Below are 19,769 nucleotides of genomic sequence, written 5' to 3'. Positions count from 1 at the left end.
TAGCTCCAGCACGCCAAAGTTTCCAATAACCGCTCGGCGACTCCGAATCACTCACTTCCTTCTCCCCATGGAATCGGAAATGTTATCCAGCACCCCAAAATCGTTATCCAACACTCCAGCGACTGCGTGGAATTCAAGTATTGAAAAAAAGATGTAAAGAGAATAGAAGTCATTTTCTATACTACAGGTACAAGCACTTGCTTTATCTACCAGGTAAAGTAGTAATTGCTCAGTTCTTTAGTACGTATAGCTTTCATTTAAGATATAGGATGCTGGATAGGTAGCAAACTTGGGTGGCTGAATCACTTCCCGTCATGAAATCGGTTATCCTCCTCCGTCACAGCCAACAAAGTCCGAACCGCCACACACATACACACGCATACATAACACAACAGTTTCACATTACTCAAGTCGACATGTAAAAGAATAAAAAAAGAATTCTGTTCATACAGCATAATAATAGTTGTAGTAATAAAAGAGTTGTATCAAAAAAAGCCATTACTTTCAATTTTAATTCTCGTCGCATTACCAAGTGAATTTCCGTCTATCAATAATCGAAAGCGCACCCTCTATGCAATGTTTTACCCAGAAAAGAAAAGAAAAAGCAAAGGGTGGGAGAGAAAAAAGTGACAAGAGGGGAAAAAAATAAAAGATATAAACAAATCATCATACCCTGGGGGAATCGTATTATGCAAAGCCTTCAACTCCCTTTACGCCTAATTCTGCGCCTCGCTGCTGCTGTGCCCTGGTGCGGGCTTTTGTCCCTGCTCTGGGCTTCCTTCTGTTCCTGCTTGTTGCTGTTCGTAGAGTGGAAACACTTCATCTTCTTCCGGTTTTCGACCGTTTGGCGACCACGTCATCCCTACTCCGGCCGCCATAATTCCAGCCATGACGGTCGTCGGTGCAAGCGCAGAGTTGGAGCGCGACCGGGCCGACCGGGAACGTTGTCGCGATACCGGTGTGGCGACGCGCGAGGGGAAGCTGTCTTCGCGGTTCTGTGTATCCATCGACGTATTGATGGAGTTGGACCGGGAGTGAGACTGGCTTCTAGACCGTGCAATCATCTCTCGGGGGTGCCGTACCGTATACTTGAGGTTGTTCAAGCGCCCTCCCTTCATGCGCCTGAGGAAGGCAAGTTCGTCACGCACTTCAACCAACGGCTCTGGGTACAGGTTCATTGCCTCGTCGGAAATGGTCAGACCAGGCACCTCCTTTGAGCGCCGCTTGAAAAACTCCGGTACCAGCTTAACGACAAAGCTGTCGGGGATGAGGCGGATGAGCATGCCAATGGGGATGGACAGGAATCCGAGCACAAGGGCAATGCCCCACATTCCGCCGGACTGATCCTTCTTCGCAATCGAGAAAGCAGCGCCACCCACGAAGACAATCAGGATCTGGCCGCCCATCATGAGTGTGCTGATTGCAATGAAGAACCAGTTGCGTGTTAAGCCTTCAAAGATGTTGAACTTGTTATCCAACCGTCGGTTGCTATGGCTCTGTTAGCATGCATCCACTTGGGGAAACTATTCGAAAATACTTACTTCCATTGGTTAAAGATTTGCATCCACACAAAGGTGTTAAAGACCAGGGTTTCAATGTCCTCGTGAACAAGGTCGTCGCCTCCAACAATGGGTTGAACCACATGGGTGCCTCCATAATACAGCAGGAACGTGATTGCGAGCTGGTACAGAGCTTGTCCAATAATCATTTTCCACATGGTCGGGGAGATGATGGAAGAACCCTTTGGCTCGGGCTTCCTGTCCAAAACGCTGTCCTGTGGGGGGTCCGTTGCGAGAGCGAGAGCGGCCAGCGTGTCCATGATCAAGTTAACCCAAAGCAGCTGAACGGCGGTGAGGACAGACTTCTCAGACTCGCTAGACACGGCGGTGACAAAGGTAAGAATGACGGCGGTGATGTTGACAGTGAGTTGGAACTGCAGGAATCGCTTGACGGCGTCGTTGACAGCGCGGCCCCATTTCAGAGCCTTGACAATACTGGCAAAGTTGTCATCCATCAGGATGATTGCCGAGGCCTCCTTGGCAACTTCAGTACCCGCGATACCCATGGAAAATCCGACATCGGCCTTTCTGAGAGCAGGAGCGTCGTTGGTACCATCACCAGTCACGGCCACGGTTTCTCCCATGGCCTTGAGTTGCTGGACCAAGATACGCTTGTCCTGGGGGCTAGATCTCGCAAGCACGTGAAGTCTGGGGATGATCTCCATCTGCTTGAGATCGCTCAACTTGCGGAATTCGGGGCCTTCCATAACCAGGCTATCCTCCTGTAGGATTCCGCACTCTCTGGCAATAGCCTCGGCGGTAATCTTGTTGTCACCGGTAACCATGCGAACGACAACGCCAGCTGACTGACATAGCCGAACAGCCTCGGGGACACCTTCTCGGAGAGGATCCTGGATACCCACCATGCCGGCAAAGGTCATCTGCTGGAACAAATCTTTAAACAGGACTTCACCCTTGCCCTCGCCAGGACGAAGGCCAGGTGGAGGCCAAGATTCGAAGTCTCGGTAGCACAGACTAATGGTTCGTAAGGAGCGTTTTGCGTAAGAAACAATAAGCTGGCTAATGGCATCTCCATCTTCCTGTGTCAAGGGGGTTACAGAGGCGTCCAATGATGGATCTCGTAGAGTCTGCGAGCACTGCGCGAGCAAGATCTCCGAGGCACCCTTGATAAATAGCCTGTGTGTTCCGCTAGAAAGCCGAATGACGATTCCCATGCATTTGCGTTCCGAATCAAAGGGGATTATCTGTACAGTGGTCGAGTTTTCGCGCAGTTCGCTGACAGGCCCCATGCCCAAATGGTCTCTGGCAAAGAGAAGAAGGGCCGTCTCGGTCTTGGAGCCAATGAATGTCTTTTCTCCCTCAATCTCGCCTTCAAATGCTGTCGAGTTCAGGGCAATAGAGTCCAAAAGTAGTTCCCTTACAGGAGCGCTAAGCTTCTTGACAAATTCCGAGACAGGTGTCTTACTATTGCCATCTTCGGAGTCTTGGACGCGAGAGCTGCTAAACTCGTGGTTGACTCCCACTGTTCCGGCCACAACTTGCATTTTGTTCTGAGTTAGTGTTCCAGTCTTGTCAGAGCAGATTGTTGTCGCGTTGCCCATGACTTCACAGGCTTTCAAGTGTCGAACCAGGTTGGCGTCCTTCAGCATGCGAGTGGTAGCAAAAGCAAGAGCCAGCGTGACGGCGAGTGGAAGGCCTTCGGGAACGGCAACAACGACGATTGTGACAACTACGATGAAAATGTTGAGGAAATCCTGTCCCTTTTCAGCCGGAGTGCCGTTATCATGGGGCAATCGGACGAGGAATTCGATGAACAAGACGATGAACAACAATAGACCAGCAGCACCACCGAGCTTGGCAATGTACGTGGCGATGACGTTGAGCTTGTTCTGGAGGGGGGTCGCGTCGGGATCCTCGTTGAGGGACATGAGAGTCTTGCCGTAAGTAGAGTAGATACCGGTCGACGTAGCCATATAGGTACCGACGCCCTCCATGACGCGGGCACCAGACTGAATAAAGGGGTCCATCTTTTTAAGGCTTTCGTGGTTCTCGATAGCCTCATAGACTTCATCGGCGGCGCGTTTACGAATGATGTCCGATTCGCCCGTTGCCTGAGATTCATCACATTTGACGTCGAAGCCCTCGATCAAAACTCCGTCGGCAGGAATCATGTCTCCAGGCTCAAGGTGAATCACATCGCCAACCATGACGTCGTATACAGACAATTCCATCGTTGCTCCAGAGCGGACAACCTTGATATTTCGATCTTGTTTCTTCCTGTTGAGTTTGGCAAATTGGAGCTCCTTTTGATAATCGTTAAGCGATCCAACAATGACGACAATGGCAATGGCGACGATAATGGCAACACCCTCGACCCACTCGACCTTTGGCTCGTTTGCCTCGTGTTTCTGGCCAAAGGTTTGGTAGAGACCGACAGCGAGACTAATGGCGGCGGCGATCGACAAAAGGATCAGCACTTTGTCATTGAAAGTGATCCACATGAGCTGCAGCAAGCTCTTGCCCTTCTTCTCTGGTATCCGGTTATCTCTAAAAATTCGATATCGATCCTGAAACCCTAGCTGTTCCCGACTCGTTTGGGATGTTACGCGGACAGCCTGTGCTGGAGGTGCCAGAGCGTCGCCATTGGGCTTATCGTTCTTCTTAGTATCGTGCTTCTTAGAAGTAACTTCGCCGAACGTAACGCTGCCTTCTAGCAGGTTCTCCTCTGTGCTCAGACCAGCCTTGCGATCTGACCGCAGACCGCGTTCCAAGCCGCGCAAGCCACCAAGTTTGTAGAAAGCCGCAAGGCTCTTGGGGTTGAACATCTTGTTCAGCTGGCCCGGCGAGAACGCAAAGGGGTTGTTTTCCACTAGGAAATCTTTTTCGGCGTCGGGGTCGGGGTCCAATGCGGCGTCATCTTGCATGATGCTGTCGTTTGTTGGTGTCGTCTTGTATTTGTCGGTTTGTGTCGAACTGGAGGCGACAACAGTCGTATCGCCTCCCGAGACGAACGAGCGGCTGGCATCCTCCGAATCTACTGAGTTTTGCCGTGATCGTAGATTGTTTGTTGGCACGTTCAAGAATCCGTCCCCCAACGCAGCAATGGGAGTCGAGACATTGTGAGGACTAGTCGGCCGGCTGCTGTCTCTGATGGAATCAAATGATGCGTCGGTTCGCGGTTCGGGACGTCCTCCTTGAGAGAAGCCGTAGGGCGGCTCTACCATGGTAGAGGGGCTAACCGCGTCGTCTGGAGGAGAGACGGGAGAGAGGGTATAGGTAGGCTGCTGGTGCTGACCGTCGTAACTCTGGGTAATCTCTACAATGTTGCTGCTCGAATTATTATTGACAGCAGTCGTGTCAAGTGTGATCGTGGGCCTGCACATGCAGCCGGTCAGCCAACAGTTTTTAACAGATGGAGATGGAACCAGCCTCGCAGGGCCGATTGAAGTACTTACGCTCTCTGCCGGCCCGTTGGCGTAGGAGTTGGAGGCCCCGAGTGCCCAGTCTTGTTGGAGTCGGCCATGGTCAGCACACAGCCGCCTCGTGGAGGCAGCAGGCAAGCTGAGAGAGGGCTCCGTTGCGGTAGAGGTGTCGAGCGGACGAGGCTATGGCGGAGAGGCAAAGGGAATGGCGAGCTCGTGCAAACTCAAGCAGCCGGGCCAGGGGGCGTGATTGAGGGAGGGAGACGGGTTAATATCAAGATTTGTTGGTCTAGCATTAAGGAAGTTTGACAGGGGTGGCGCGAGGTTGATGGAGAGACGCCGTGGAGGCGTGTTGAGACGGCTCAAAACCAGTACATGGCCCAGGTGAACAAAGCTCTGAGTGAGAATTGAGCAGCAGTATCGAACACGTCTCGTGCCCGGCGGAATGGCTATGCTGGCAAAGGAATGAACAGGACGGAAGAACAAAAGAGACGAAGAAACTCTGCTCCAAGCCCAGATGCTGCTGCCGCTGGCGATGCTGCTGTACCAAAGTACTTCCTGTATGGCGTGAGGCAGTGCAAAATGAAGGGGTGCTTGATTGGCGGGCGGACGCCAATCAGATCCACTGCAGCCAACCATCTCTAGTGGAGTCGCTAAAAGGCTACAGTGCTAGGCGGTGGTGCTAGTACCTCTTTGACCTTCTTTGTTGGCATACGCGGGTATACGGTACAGGTGCCCCTAACCCGGTTCTGCCAGCACAGAGGTACTCGCTACCTCGGCTCGCCATGGTTTTCCAAGGCACGACAGGGGGCGGGCAGTCTCTCTGTAGCACTAGACGCCAGTGGCCAAGAACGCTCGGGCGCTGGAAACTTGAGGTGGAAACCCACTGGACCGTCGCTCGGCCAATGCCCCCCTTCCCCCAGCCGCCCAAGCATTCAAAGTAGCGGTGCTCTGTGCCTTAGGTACTCCGTACTACTGGAAGAAACCTCCGGAGCACGCTTGGGGCACGGCTTGGAACTTTAAGCATAAGGTACTCGTACATGTGCTTGCGAGTAATGGCGGCAATTACTCAAGCACATACAAGCACTGTGCACCAGAGTCGAGATTCTGGAAGCTGCAAAACATCCCGACGGATGAGCAGAAGACGGCCTCCCTGTTTGAGATGGAGATGGAGATGGGAGCGGCATTTCAGAGTGGACGCAAACCGCTTGGCCGTGCATGGATCATGAGTGCGGACGACTGCAGCCATGCAATTTCATCGGTCCCAATGCGAGGTACTGGGAACTTCGTTTCTGTGCAAAGCCCTGCCGTCTCGCAAAGTATCTAGTACTTTATGCTTAAACCTCGTGTCTGTGGCCACAGGGCGTATCGTATTGGATGCGTATGAGCCCACAATGCTTGGGGTCTTCAGGCGCCAACTGGCAAGCCCAACAATGGATGGACAAATTCGAGCAGACTGGTGACCTCATTGGGCGAATCGATGGCTATTCGTTGTTAACCGACATGCCATACCTCACGAGGGCAGAAACAATCGATTGGACATGGACGGCGAAAAAAAGACATTGGCGGTGTTGGTGTATCAGCAAAACGGTAGCACGGAGTGGCGGCATCTGTTTGCGATCAATCCATTGATCCAAATTACAAAGTACAGCTCTCTTGGAAACGCCGAGCGGGATATTTGTGCAAGGTGAGCTCCTAGCTCTGGTACCTGCGGCATCTCTCTATTTACTAGAGCAACAAAGTACTCATCGGACATAGATCCTCACCTGGAAGTACCTGTCCGGTGTCCACGTAATCACCGATACTTGTGCGAGGACACACGAGCAGGTACCAGCAGGCTGCAGATACTGGCAACGAATCGTTCACCATCTATCATGAGACGGCCGCAGCCTTGCCTCAGTCACGATTTGCCGCATCACATCAGAGCCTCCTGCAAATGTGCCTCTCGTGCGCCGTGATGCCTTATCAGATCATCATGTGATGGGCGGCCGTCAGTGGCAACGCCTAGTTCCAGGGGCTGTGCCAGCAAGCTTTTCTGCGCTGCTGTGCTCCTCCACTCTATAACCCGATCGAGTGCGGGCGGCAAGATTCCCAATGCTCGGCACGGGCAAATTCCAAACCACCATGAAATCACCATCACGCCGACACCATGCGCCAGCAGTTACGGTACAATTAAGCTCATCGCCCAAAACTCACCATTGCCGTGCTAATTGCCTCCGTCCGCATCTTCCAAAACCGCCACGTGAGGCCGCCAACGCTGCGGCTTGCTGGCGCGACAGCCACGTCACAAAAGATCAGAGCCAAGAAGCTCACTTCCGCTCGCCAAGGCATCAGCGCTCCCCTTTCATATCATCATCATCAACAACAAGCTTTAGTTGAGCCTCGGCTTTGGCTTTCTTTGTCCATTGAAGCACAGCCTTGTTGAATACGCGTCCCGTTCAGGTGTCCCAGGGAGAGGGAGATGGAGGCCGTTGCGCTTGACCAAGGAGTGTGAAATAATGCCGATGATGCCCAGACAATCTCGCCCATCTTTTCGCCGGCCCCGTCACCGCAAGTCGCGATATCGCCGTGCTGGCACTTTCCAAGACGGGCCATGGATTTGAGACACCAGGAAATGCAATGCACCTGTCTCTCGCTACTCTGCTGGTTAATTTCTGACTCTGGCGCTAATACACAACAACGATGGCGATGCTTTTCCATACCCCATAGACCCGCTAGTCCCATCTGACATTACTCGACGATCAGCATATGTCGACCATTATATCCGCGCATTTGGGCTGATACGAGGATATTGTGATCCCAAGGGTGAGCCTAGATGTTGAGCTGCTTAACCAACGCTGCTTGTGACCAACAAGGAGCATGAGTTGACCTCGTCAACATTGCTACCACCAGAAATCTTTTACAGCAGAATACTACAGTGTACCTGCTCAGACTTGACTTTCTACTACAGGTCAAGCCATGTCAGATAGTCAGACCTTTGGTAGTTCCATGTGGAGAGCCGATTAGGGGGGTGCGGGAACTCGCAATTACAGGGACAAAGGATGCCAATTTCGAAAAGAGCAAAATGTCCTGCCAGCTCATTGCCAAGCTCACCAACACGATGATGCCGTCCAGGATTCATGACAAAACATCATCAAACTCTTGTCTGAGAAAGACGCCAAGCTTCACTTTCGCAGCTCCTTAGCGAGCTACAACCGGCTAGTCGCCAACCCCCGGCACACCTTATATCTGTTAAGGTGTGTTTCCATGATGCTAAAGGGCATAGCGTCCTGACCACCTCCACATCTGGAGACACGTTGTCTGGCTCAAAATCATGTTCCGGTGGCTCTCTCGCGCACTGTACGGGGTCGGAATCAAGGGGCCCTGGTTGGTTTTCCCATTACTGTACCTCAGAGCACTCTCACGATCTTGGAGTGATTTGTTGGTGGGTATGGATGTGGCTAGCTCCCACAAGTTTCCGTGATACTCAACCTTGTTTTTTTTTTTCGATACGTTTATCTAATCATTCCGGTATCGAATGATTCGTCTCCAAGAGATTTGCCGCCCACAGCTACAGGGGATCTACGCAAGAAATGGAGGGGAAATAACAAGATCTACCTAATTCACTCACTCTAGGGCGAATTACAAAACAGGTTGTTGCCCATCCAGTTGCACAAGATTGGTTAGGTGCGCTGCTGGTTGGTCAATATGGAGTTCCCTATCTCGGCAAAAGTCGTTGAGAACCGGCGAGCAGTGAGGCTGAGCAGCTCCTAGATATCACTAGGAGCGAATAATTTTCCTGCCCGCTTCTATTGGGCCACTAAAACGTGCCATGCTCCCGGACCAGGTGGTCACTACCGCTTCTGAGATATCTCGATTATGGTGTCATGCAGTCAAACTCTGCCAGCAGCCTCTGGGAACTTGATGGCGCTCCAGTGATCCTTGTTCCTGGCAACCTCCGCCAAGGGCAAAAAAGTCCCTTCATGGGGGTAAATTGAGCAATTTTTTTCTCCTCGGCGAATTTTTGAGTTGAGGAAAATATGATATTGGCTTGATGGATGCGAGAGGAGAAGGCTATCAACCTTGTTCAATATTCTGCACAGCCTCATTGCCAGAATAAGTACCATCTGTCGCCGTCAATGATATGCCTACGCGAGCCTAGGCGCATGGCGTTATCAACTCTCTACACTACTTGTAATGTGGAATGCTTTGCCGATGATTCTAGTTTCTTGATGGATCAGAAATGCGCTCATGCTGATGGCATTCACCGGCCGATGAAGCCTTGGATAACGTCAAGCGCATGGAAGCAGGCATCGAAATGGTACCCAGCAGAATGCCTGGGCGCATTTTCTGATCATCTGGCTGCCAAGCCCATTGTGGTTGGTTACACGCATATGCGCGGCTAACTGCATGCATGGGATGCCGAAGCCATCACAGGCGGTCAAAGACGTTCTGTGGGATCTTAGACAACTGAGCCCTGGATGTTGCCTTGCACGGGCAATTCTGGGTTTCTCGTTAGTTTCAGGACTACGGAACACCGGGTGGAAGTTTCACACTTGTGGCTGTATCGATGGAATGGCGAAAGGGTTGCGTACAGCATGCCTATTGGGATAAAAGTCTTGTAAGTCAACTTCAAAGGTCATTCATCTGATATTCCAGGGAAACCGGTCTTGGGTCAAACAACGATGACGCATGCAACGCAGTGTCATGTTCATATCCGGTGCCCATCCCAGTGAGTTGGTAATGGGCCCCAATTCAATCCATGGCTCTGAAGCTGTTATGTCGATGCGATTTTCCAAGTAACCTACGTTGGCATTTACATCTTCCAACCTTTACAGCCAAAGGTAGTTTTATACTCGGTTGAAGGCAACTCTATGCGTATTACTTTTCCAATGACCTCCATGGGCAATGATTCCAGAAGGGATCCTTGTACCCAACGATGATATATGGAGTCTAGCAAATGGCAGGAAAGACTGTAGAGCTCGAGAGAAGCACAAAACCCCGCTGTGGCAGTAGGCATCGTACATTTGCATTCTTCATGTCTTGCTTTCGTAGCTAATTATATCCTGCCTTGTTTGTCTGAGGATCACGTTTGGCATCCTTCCCGCTCTGCACAACCATGTATGCGAGTACAACCCGACCTCGAGTGAGACAACTACGCAATAACTTTCCAAAGATTTTGGTTCATCATATTGACAATTCGGCTTGTCCCTTCTCTCGGGGAGTTGGAGGGTCACACTCAATTCCTGCTGGAGTTGAACTGTCGAGGTGAGTGACCCCAGAGGACTGTCGGCGCTCTTCGTAATGGGTCTTCATGATGGTGATTATAAACTATTATAAGGTATGTTACATTAATTTGCAATACATCCGACGGCAAGATGATATAGAAATGAAGATGCAGGTGAAATAGGTGACAAATAAGCCATTGCAGCAGAATGGCAGCTATTTCTATACAGCTGCAGAACAGGGCGTAAGATTTATAAAGAGATCCGTCTTACAGGAGAAAGTTTATCAGTTCAGTAGTCTGCTACCTAAACTATCATTCTGTCATGCAATACTACTTCACGAATACTTTAAGTACCAAGATCTGTCATCCCCTCAAGACCATCAGTACGAAAGAGACAATCTACGTGATGTTATCACAAAGCAGTCATCAATAAATCCGATCAAAATACATATCCCACTCCAACAAGCACCCCATCACGCCTCATCTCTGTACAACAACCCATCGATACGCCAATCTCATAATACCCTCTAAGCCACCATGACGACGTACACCTTTGACTTTCTAACGCCACTCCACGCTACATGACTCTCTCAGTCATTGGCGTTGGGAAAGAAGAAGAAGAAATATTCCAAATTCCGTATAAATCCGGGATAGAAAGCCTCGGACTCCGCCTACCTAGACGCCTGCCGTTGGTCATCCTAGTTTGTCCAGGATATCACTGCCACATGTCCCGGGTCGTATGTAAGTGCGGGCAGCTCAGCGACTTGTCAGATGTCGAATCCACATATCATTGAGGCTGTGCCCTTGTATACACCGTAATTTGTATGGCACATATAAAGTATTGTGTACAACCGTCGGACGCAGCGGATGGGTTGTATGCGTGATGTACGTGCATGTGTCTTCTCGCCAGTGGTGCGGGATTGGGCTCTACTGCACTCTTGCGTTATGGCGGCAAAAGTGTATAGCTTCGATTTTGGGAAGGTAATAAAATAAGCTACAGGGCTTGGTCATTTCTTTCACCGCTTTTGAGCATCAGGGCAAGCATTCCAAGTATATGTTGGATGGTCTGTGTTGTATACGAGCAGAGGAGGTATACGAAGTGAACATCAGGCCCAGCCAAGAGACTTGAGACCTACTAGAAAGTCAGGGAGAGCACAGCCACTCAACTTACATAAACTGGGGCAACTATTTATGAAACATGGAAGAGTTTGTTCGTTCATACGCGTATTTGGCAGGATTTCATTGGGCGTGTTGCAACTTTGAAGTAGTATGTCCAAATACGCTACAATACGCCTCGGCTTAGTTACATGAAGTCCCCAGTACGGAAATTCCACCGCAAAGAGATCAATTGGAAATGATGGAGACATTCCATGAGATTGGATTTCCCATAATCAAATGGGAAAAGACTACAGTATAATACCAACTGCGGAACTATAGCCCCGAGAAGAGTATATTTGGATATCACCATTTTACAGGGTAGGCTAACAATTGGGCAAACTCGAAAATGAAAAGCACATCTCATCCATATACATCTATCTATAAACCAAACCTTTTCTATACTTCCATTTTCCTTCTATACAGAACACAGACATTGATCTACATTGATTGCCATGAGTCAAATTGATGAAATCACCTCCTCCCCAAGTCAATCTTCCTCACAGCCACCATATCTCCCTCCTCCTCCTCCCCCCCCTTCACCACCCCCTCAACCCCGAAAAACGGCCCAACAGCAACCCTCACCACGCCTCGCCAGAACCCCTCCACAATCCCCTTCAAATCCCCTCCCGTCTGCTTAAAGTCCGGAAACGCGTTAATCTCCAACAACCACGCCTCCCCCCCGTCATCCACCAAGAAATCTAGCCCAAACACCTCAAACGCATTCGGCAGCGTCTGGAAGTGTATCGGCATCGCCCTCGCCGCAGCCTCAAACACCTCGCCCGTCGTCTCGCAAATCTGCCCAAACACACGCTCCAGCACCGCCCCCTCCAGCGGCAGGCCCCAGAACCGCTGCACAGTGTTCTCGTTGGGCGAGTCCTGCAGGCAAGTATTCGTCAGGAAGGCCTCGATGTCGGAGGGGGCTTCCCACGGGGCTGTGTAGGGTTTTCCCGCGAAGAGGGCGAGCATGTGCTTGTACACGTAGACGTCGAGGCTGCCCGTGCAGAGCACGTAGGTTCGGATGTGGAACTTGTGGCCGCCGGGGGAGAGAAGCAGAGGAGGGTGGATGTACGGCTGAGCCACAAAGTGACGAAGATGAGATGCCGTGATGTAGTCGCCGTCGGCATCTCCATCTACCGCTCCGGCTTCGTGGTCTTCGCCGTCTTCCTCATCGTCGCTGTCCGGCCGTTCTTCCTCCCATCCGTCGAAAATGTCTTGTAGTTCCTCCATGGTACTGAACAGTCTGATGCCCTGACCGCGATCACTCATTCCAGGCTTGAGAATCCACCATTCTCGTTCATTTGACTCCTTCTCTTCGTTGCGGTCCATACTCTCTCGGAGATCAAACGCTTCGACAAGGGCATCATCGAGAAATTCGGCATAGTCTACTTCAAAGGCCTCGCTGCGTCTTAGATGCTTCTTGAGAATCGAATCGGGATTCTTGGCTGCCCAGTGATCGAGCGTTGCAGATAAGTAATGTTTCCTGATGAGCGCTTTTCTAATCATGTAGCTGTTGATCAGGGATGTCTTGGTGTGTGACGAGGCGAACTCGAAGTCAATGGCTTCATAGGGGATGATCTGCAGGACACTGCTGTCTGATGAAGGCAGCGTGCTCGATAGGTTGAAGCCCTCTGCTGATATGTCGGTGATGAGGTTAAACGAATCCTTGGGCAGCACGGTGTTGAGTGCAGATACAATAAGCGGCTGCACATAGGGGTCGTCGTATGATACGATGGCCTGGATCTTGCTCTTCGCCTCCTCTTTGGGTTTCTCTCGTATGACCACTTCTGATGTGGAAGTAGTTGATGCTGTAGAATCAGGACTGAAAAGAAAACTGTATGTAAGAATATCTTCTATTGTAGTCTTTCCATAATGCATAATTTTACAAACAATTCACATCATCATCAATCGTATCGCATCTTCCATCTTGTCTTTCAAACAAAGAATCCAAAACGCCAACGCCATAAACACAATGGGGTTACTCACAGCTTAATCTCCCTCGTAGCCATGTCTCCCGCGCAACTGGCAAAGTTTGCCTTGAGAGGGGTGACACTAAGACGAGAATATATATGTCAGTAACTCGCTTCTCTCTGCAATAGAGGCTTCTCAAAGGATAGAAGTACTCACCTTGTCTGCCCTTCTTTAACAGCCCATCCATCTGATCCAGGTCCAGCGTCTTCTACAGACTTATACACGTCTGCAAATTTGGGTGCCCACTTGAAGTGCTTATGCGTATGTCCCTTTGACGCCGTAGCCGCCTTGCTCTCATCATCGACCTCACCACCGGGCCCTTCCCGTATTCTCTCTTCCTCGAGATCCTCATCATCAGCCGAGCCATCGACAGCATCAAAGCAGCCCCCCTTGGTCCAATAGTTCTGCAGAATATCCGTCCAAACAGTCGAATGCGTCTCCACGCCTTCAACGAGAGGAACGTTGACGCTGTACAGATCCGCGCTGCCATCGGTTGGCCACTGCTTGTACAGGTACTCGATGACCTTGACGCTGTGCCGGCATGCAGCGTCGATGATGACTGGGTCGTGATTTCGTGAGAAAAAGGCAAAACTGAGGGCAATGGCCTTGTATCTAGAAGCAGCAGCCTCCAGTGCCGCTCCCAGAGTCCCAGAACTGAGGGCAAATATAGCTGTGCTGTTCCTCCCAAAGTTGGGTCCGCTCACAACCAAGTCAATGGGCCCCTTGTCTTGGAAGAAATGGTTCAGTCCAATCTGGACGCAAGAAGCCGGCGTGCCGTCAATAAGAACCCATTCTTCCACGTCGCCCGAGGGAGACGGCCGCGTATGTGTCGTTCCTTCAGAGTCTTCGCCATGGCTGTTGGCCGAGGGTCGGTAGTAGACGGGTTTCAGCGTCTGGCCGATCAGATGGGCCTTGCCAATCCATGAGCGCTGGGTGTGAGGGACGCAGACAGAGACGGTGTGTCCCGCTCGCTGCAAGTGTCGTACAAAGGAGTGGACATAGGGAGAGGAGTGAGGCGAGGGCGGCCCGTCGTCGTTGGACACGAGGATATGCATTGTTATTGTTGGAGCCGTGAAATCTTTGCGAATACCCGGGAGCTGGTTGGATATTGGCAATGGGAGGGTTCGGGGGAGGCAGAGCAGCCGATGAGCTCCGGAGACGACGGACCAGAGCAGACGATGATGTGCTCAGACCATTGAGAGCCTGTGGCTGGTGATGAGTCTGTGTTGAAGCGAGCACGCAATAGCTTCAAGATTAATCAAAAGACGATGGTAGTGGAAAAGCCATTTGGGAGTGAGGGGCAACAGACGTGGGGCAGCAACTAGATTACAGAAGGCCATTCGCTGATTGCTACCCGTAGCTAGTGCTAGCATTCAACGTCATGGATGGAATGATTTCTCAACCCAACATCATGAGATGAGCGAAATACACATCAGTGAAGAGTATAGCAGCTCCAGTGATATGATATTACGAAAGTAGGTATAGACTTGAGGGGGCTCTTGGGCATTATAGAATGTACCACAATCAAGATACAGCTGGGACTGAACTGAAAAGGTAATGGAAGGCAAACATGGCCATCTTTATTTACATCAAATCAATTCCGCAATCACTAGTTACACATTCAATACACAACATGAAGCTAAAAAGAAAAAGAAAAAGAGAAACCGTACAGCCATGACCATGATTTATTGAAGAGCAGACCATCGTGACAGAACCTGATATCTCTTTTCAAGTCGTGCATCTGCTATTCGGATGACACATATCCACATTGCCTGCTAAACGCCAAACTGACTGACCGATTCCATCCATATCCATGTCCCGATGATCATGGATAAGAATATTCAACATTGCCAAGTGCAAGATTAATTCACAACCAAGATTGCGCAAAGCCGCACTGGTTTGCTCCTCTTCTGCGTCCGCCAAAGGAAAAAAAAGAACAAAAGGAAACGAAAAAGAAAGAAGCTATTATGGTATAGTCGGAAAAAAGGACAAGAGACTGAAGCAGAACATATCATCTTGTGACATCTAGGATCGAGTTCTCTTGGCGGGGGCTGCGGGTAGCGGCTCTGCAGCAGCTCGCTTTGTGCCCGATCTGTTTGTGTGCTCCTTGGTCCGAATCCACGAGTCGAACGGACTCTTCTTGCCGGTGCGCTTGATCGGAGCTGAGTCTGCAGATAGCTTGTTGGTGGATCGAGTGGTCCGCCTGGTTTCTGGTGGCGATGCAGGTGCATATTTGGGGGCATCCGGTGTCTGTGCCCTCTCTTCCTTGGCTTTGGCAGGCGTCTCAACTGTTTCAACCTTGGCCTCGGGCTTCTCCGCTTCGACGGCCTCCTCGACATCAGTGGCGGCTTCTTCTTCTTCGAGCATATCCTTGGTCTTTGGAGCAGGGGCCTTGGTGGGGAAAAGAAGTCTGGGCTTGATGGAAGATCGTGTGAGCGGTTTCGAGAAGTGAGTCTCAACATCTGAATCCAGTTCCTCGAATTCTTCCTCATCATCAAATTCTGAAAACTTGCGGAAGAACTTCTTGCCACGGCTGTAATATGTATTAGGACCCCTGTCACTTTATAAAAATGTCACAAAAACTCACAATACGTAAATCATGCCGTCTTCGCGGCGAGATGCTTCGTCAACCGACTGGGAGCCTTCGCCAGGAACATGGACCTTGCGCTTAGTGCGGCGTTTGGAGGGTTCTGCAGCGGGGGCATTGCCCACAAAGGGGTTTGACTTGCTTTCATCCTTCTTGGGGATGCGATCTTGCGAGTCGGTGAAAATCTCAATGTCCTCCTCGGCAACCTCTGCCCGGAAACTTTCGAGCGTCATGCCTGAATACTTCTTAGATCGCCTCTTACGCGGGCTTGACAACTCAGTCTCCTCGGCAACTGGGAATAAATTGCGGGCAAAGGTCTGGATGTGGGCGGTAGCCTTTGAACTCGGGGGCTTCTGGGGTGTCTTGGAAGGCGTAGGAAGCATGAGAGAAGAAGCAGCGGCAGATCGGCCGGCAACGGATTTGTCCTTGGATCCAGAGGCGGCAGAAGCTTCGGCTGCGAGAGAGGCCGTTACGCGACGAACCGAGTCGGCAGCAGATTGGCGCTTCTTGCGCGGCGAGGCAACTGGTGAGGCCATGGCTGCTGTGCTTTGTGCGCTGGATTTGGCTGCGGTGCGCGGCGAGGCGAGTGCTGGACGTGTAGCAGGTGGCGGCGAAGGCGTTCTAGCAGATGTGCGCTGTGCAGATATTCTTGCTGATTTGCGCGGTGAATAGGGCTCCCAGCTGTCGTGGTATCCCAGGCGTGGAGCGGGTGGTGTTCGGATGGAAGAGGGAGGAGAAGGCGTCGAGGGCGCAGCGTCGACGACGGCCATTTTGAAAAACCAAAAAACGAAAACCCGGAAAAACAAAGATACAGATATTCGAACCTCAATCGACTCAGTAATAGCTAGGTTGCAGCAGACCCGGTACAGCGGTGATGCGTCCCCAGTCTTTCTCCGGACGTTGTCGTGGCAGCGGAAATTTTAACTCGGCAGATGCCAGCAATGACTAAAAACCCCCAAAAGTAAATAAAAACGCAGCGAGTTTCGACGGCGAGCAGCGGTGAGGGAATTTAATTAAAATCCTAGGGTGAGAGGGCCATCTGCAATTGTGTGAGCGACAGCGACAGCGACGACGGATGAGCAAGGCCGAAGCAACGGCGATGGTTGGGCAAAAATAATACGGCAGTTCGGCTGACGATGTTTGGTGATGGGATGGCAGAGGAGGAGAGCAGGATTCGGCGAGCTAGACTGGAATATGAGAGGCTGGGGCGGCTGCTGGAATGCTTCTACGGGGTGGGCCAGCCTCCCTTGGGCCACTAGTAGAGACGCGTTGAGGGCTCCGCTCCAGGGTTGGCTCGCCGGGCAACGCGTCGGTTTCGCGCCACCTGGCACCAATCAGCGGTCGCGAGTGCACTGGAGCTTGAGGGGGCTTTAGCGGCTGCGATTGGTGCTCCAGGGGGCCAGGTCCACTGCAGGGCCCTATCCTGGCAGAGGGGCATCACCACGGCAGCAGTGCAGAGCAGTGCAGTGCACAACTCGACTTCATTGCATCAGTGTGCAGCTTATGTTATCCAACGAATTGGACAATTGACGATTTGCAGATTCTCCCCCACTATCTACCTTACAGACAACGTCACTTGGAAGCACGCGCAGGCACTGGAATCTGTGTATTGTCTTTTCTCAGTTGATCTAATTACAGTCGCGGCTTGTTGCATTCAAGAATCAGAACAAGCACCAAAATGGCCGACCACATGGACGTCGATGATGATGATGCAGACCTCTGGACATCGCCAGTGAAAAATCCCCCGTCAGAGCGTCCGAAAACTCCAAAATCTCCCAGAACACCTCGAACCCCAAAGACACCACCGCACAATGACCGCCAGTCCGAGCCGCTCGACCGAGAAGCAATGCTGAAAAAAGAGCTGGAGGGGGTGCGAACCATCAACCGAGTCATCGAGGGCGTTATTGGCACTCTGCAGCGGACAGGCAACAATATGGATGTACGTCTCCAGCTCGACTATCCGCAAACAATTCAGCTGTGGCGGTGTAGAACTAACATCTGTGCCCTTCCAGTCCGTCTCCAGAACCGTCTCGAATGCTTCCACGCTGCTCAATACCTGGACTCGCATCTTGTCCCAGACAGAACACAACCAACGCCTGATTCTCGATCCAACATGGAAAGGCGCAACAAACGATTTGGCTGAGATTGAGGCCGAAGCATTGCGGAAACAACAGGAAGAGGCTCGCAAAGCTGCAGAGGAAGAGGAGCGCAAAGAAGAGCTTCGACGGCGGCGGGAGGAGGAGGAATTAAGAAGAAAGTTGCCTGCCTCGGCTTCTACCCGGGGAACACGCGGCTCTACTGCCGGCCTTCGTGGAGCTCGCGGCCGAACCAGGGTGGCTACAGCGTCATCAAGGATGCGCTCAAGGTCGTCGTCAAGGATAGCCACCAGCTCAGGCTATGCGGGAAGCAGCACCATATCAGCCTCAAGTAGCCGTGGCACCTCTGGCATAGGGAGAGGACTTGGAACGACTAGGAGTCGTTATAACAGAGCGAAATAGGTGTGTGGGCTGGAACTCGCACCTCTCCTTTTCGTGTCTTGATATTCGATGCTTGATATTTCTCCATAGATACCCAAATCTTTTTAATGCTGTTGACACTATTTTTTCTGGAAAAAGTGACTGAGTTTCTTCATCCCGCTCGTGTTAACCTTTTTCAGCTCTCGGACTGCACGGCTCTCGCTTGCCTTTTTCTTCTTCTCTTCTTCAAGCTTCCTCTTCTTCTCCATTCGAGCCTCGTCCTCTTCCTCATCCAGGTTTCGTTTGCGAGAATAGTCCTGAGCCCTCACTGCCATGGTTTCTGATCGCAGCTTTTCGAGGCTCGCGAGATAGTCTTTCAAGAGAGAGAAATCCACCGGCCCATCTGGCCCTGTCAAGCTCCGCTGGATATTATCTGCCAGCGCTGGGGTCACGTAGCTTGCGCAAATGAACCCAAAGGCAGTCTTTAGCCTTTGCTGTTTGACGATTTCTGGGGAGGCTTCTAGAGCGCTAACGATGCTCTCCTCTGCTTGCTCTCCAGCAACAGATGTCGCAGCGGTGCTTGCTTGAGACATGGACGAAGCATCAGTCTCTGTGGTTGATACTGTAGACTGAGATGTTGCTGCATCAGGCTGTGGGGTGGAGGTTCCAGAATCGGTGCTGCCGTTGACTTGACTGTCTGCAGTCCGCACCACTCTGTGCATAAGCGGTGCTTCAAGAACCTTTTTCACAAACTTCTCTTCCATACTAGGCGGTAGACCACTCTCACTCATCCTCTTGGCCTTTTGCAAAACGACATCCAAGAGCTTTTTCTCATTCAACCGAAACATGCGCTCATCTCCAGCCTCGACCGTATCGCAAACTGCGCCCATCCGGTTTTCTATCAATTGCCGTGTCGTGTCCCAGCGCAGAATTTCGGACAGGTGCGAGCTCTCTTGCGGCAGCTTGTCCAAGTGATCGTCGCTAGACAAGAACAGTCGCTTCGGTTCATCCGATCCTTTTGATGCCTTTGCGTCGGCCAACGCGGGCAAAACCAAGAAAAGGGGATCTATGGCGGTTGCCACGAAGAGGTCTGATCCCATGGTCACCTGGGCGTCATTGGAGGCCGGGGCAGCTTCGATAAGCCAGCTTCGCGGTACATTCTTCGGCGCCGCTACTTTTGTGAATTCGTAGATGCCGGTTTCGGGACACACGAGATATCGCGAGGGCTGAGAGGTTCGAGGGTTGGGGAGTGTGACAATGCGAGCCTCGGGAGTCGCTTTGGTGGGGAAGATGAAGACCTTGGGAGATTCGCCGGTATGGGGGACGAGGGCTATTGAGGATGTTGATTTTGAGGTTTGGGAATCTTCTGCCGCCGCCGCCGCTGAGGGCTTCGTTGATCGTGTCCGAGCCATGGCGGGAGTCTGATGTCGAGCTGGAGCTGTATATCCTGGA

The 19,769-nt window shown here is 51.4% G+C and overlaps 6 protein-coding genes across 6 annotated transcripts; 2 read left to right on the top strand and 4 right to left on the bottom strand.

Moving 5' to 3' along the window:
- Positions 1-716: 716 nt before the first annotated feature.
- M431DRAFT_495959 (hypothetical protein) lies at positions 717-5,043 on the bottom strand (the record flags this gene model as incomplete). The annotated part of the gene is made up of 3 exons (XM_024917438.1): positions 717-1,488; positions 1,542-4,895; positions 4,976-5,043. The coding sequence occupies 3 exons, from the start codon at positions 5,041-5,043 to the stop codon at positions 717-719; spliced, it is 4,194 nt and encodes a 1,397-aa protein (XP_024773679.1).
- Positions 5,044-6,261: 1,218 nt separating this feature from the next.
- Positions 6,262-6,743, top strand: M431DRAFT_448540 (hypothetical protein). Its single transcript, XM_024915246.1, has 2 exons — positions 6,262-6,646; positions 6,701-6,743. Exon 1 carries the CDS (start codon positions 6,320-6,322, stop codon positions 6,572-6,574), a length of 255 nt encoding a protein of 84 aa, XP_024773678.1. The 5' UTR covers positions 6,262-6,319; the 3' UTR covers positions 6,575-6,646; positions 6,701-6,743.
- Positions 6,744-11,658: 4,915 nt separating this feature from the next.
- Positions 11,659-14,546, bottom strand: M431DRAFT_509025 (hypothetical protein). The gene is made up of 3 exons (XM_024919218.1): positions 13,431-14,546; positions 13,290-13,355; positions 11,659-13,125 (listed from the first exon to the last, which is right to left on the bottom strand). Exons 1-3 carry the CDS (start codon positions 14,327-14,329, stop codon positions 11,778-11,780), a joined length of 2,313 nt encoding a protein of 770 aa, XP_024773677.1. The 5' UTR covers positions 14,330-14,546; the 3' UTR covers positions 11,659-11,777.
- A 753-nt stretch (positions 14,547-15,299) lies between these two features.
- M431DRAFT_88169 (hypothetical protein) lies at positions 15,300-16,631 on the bottom strand (the record flags this gene model as incomplete). Its single annotated transcript, XM_024923879.1, has 2 exons — positions 15,300-15,807; positions 15,862-16,631. The coding sequence occupies 2 exons, from the start codon at positions 16,629-16,631 to the stop codon at positions 15,300-15,302; spliced, it is 1,278 nt and encodes a 425-aa protein (XP_024773676.1).
- A 908-nt stretch (positions 16,632-17,539) lies between these two features.
- M431DRAFT_6254 (hypothetical protein) lies at positions 17,540-18,359 on the top strand (the record flags this gene model as incomplete). The annotated part of the gene is made up of 2 exons (XM_024921617.1): positions 17,540-17,800; positions 17,874-18,359. The coding sequence occupies 2 exons, from the start codon at positions 17,540-17,542 to the stop codon at positions 18,357-18,359; spliced, it is 747 nt and encodes a 248-aa protein (XP_024773675.1).
- Positions 18,360-18,457: 98 nt separating this feature from the next.
- Positions 18,458-19,729, bottom strand: M431DRAFT_87474 (hypothetical protein; the record flags this gene model as incomplete). Its single annotated transcript, XM_024923800.1, has 1 exon — positions 18,458-19,729. The coding sequence occupies one exon, from the start codon at positions 19,727-19,729 to the stop codon at positions 18,458-18,460; it is 1,272 nt and encodes a 423-aa protein (XP_024773674.1).
- Positions 19,730-19,769: the final 40 nt, after the last annotated feature.

This window comes from Trichoderma harzianum, assembly GCF_003025095.1.
Source record: "Trichoderma harzianum CBS 226.95 unplaced genomic scaffold M431scaffold_7, whole genome shotgun sequence".
In the NCBI taxonomy this organism is placed as follows: Eukaryota; Fungi; Ascomycota; class Sordariomycetes; order Hypocreales; family Hypocreaceae; genus Trichoderma; species Trichoderma harzianum.
This window is presented reverse-complemented; position numbering and strand designations above follow the sequence as displayed.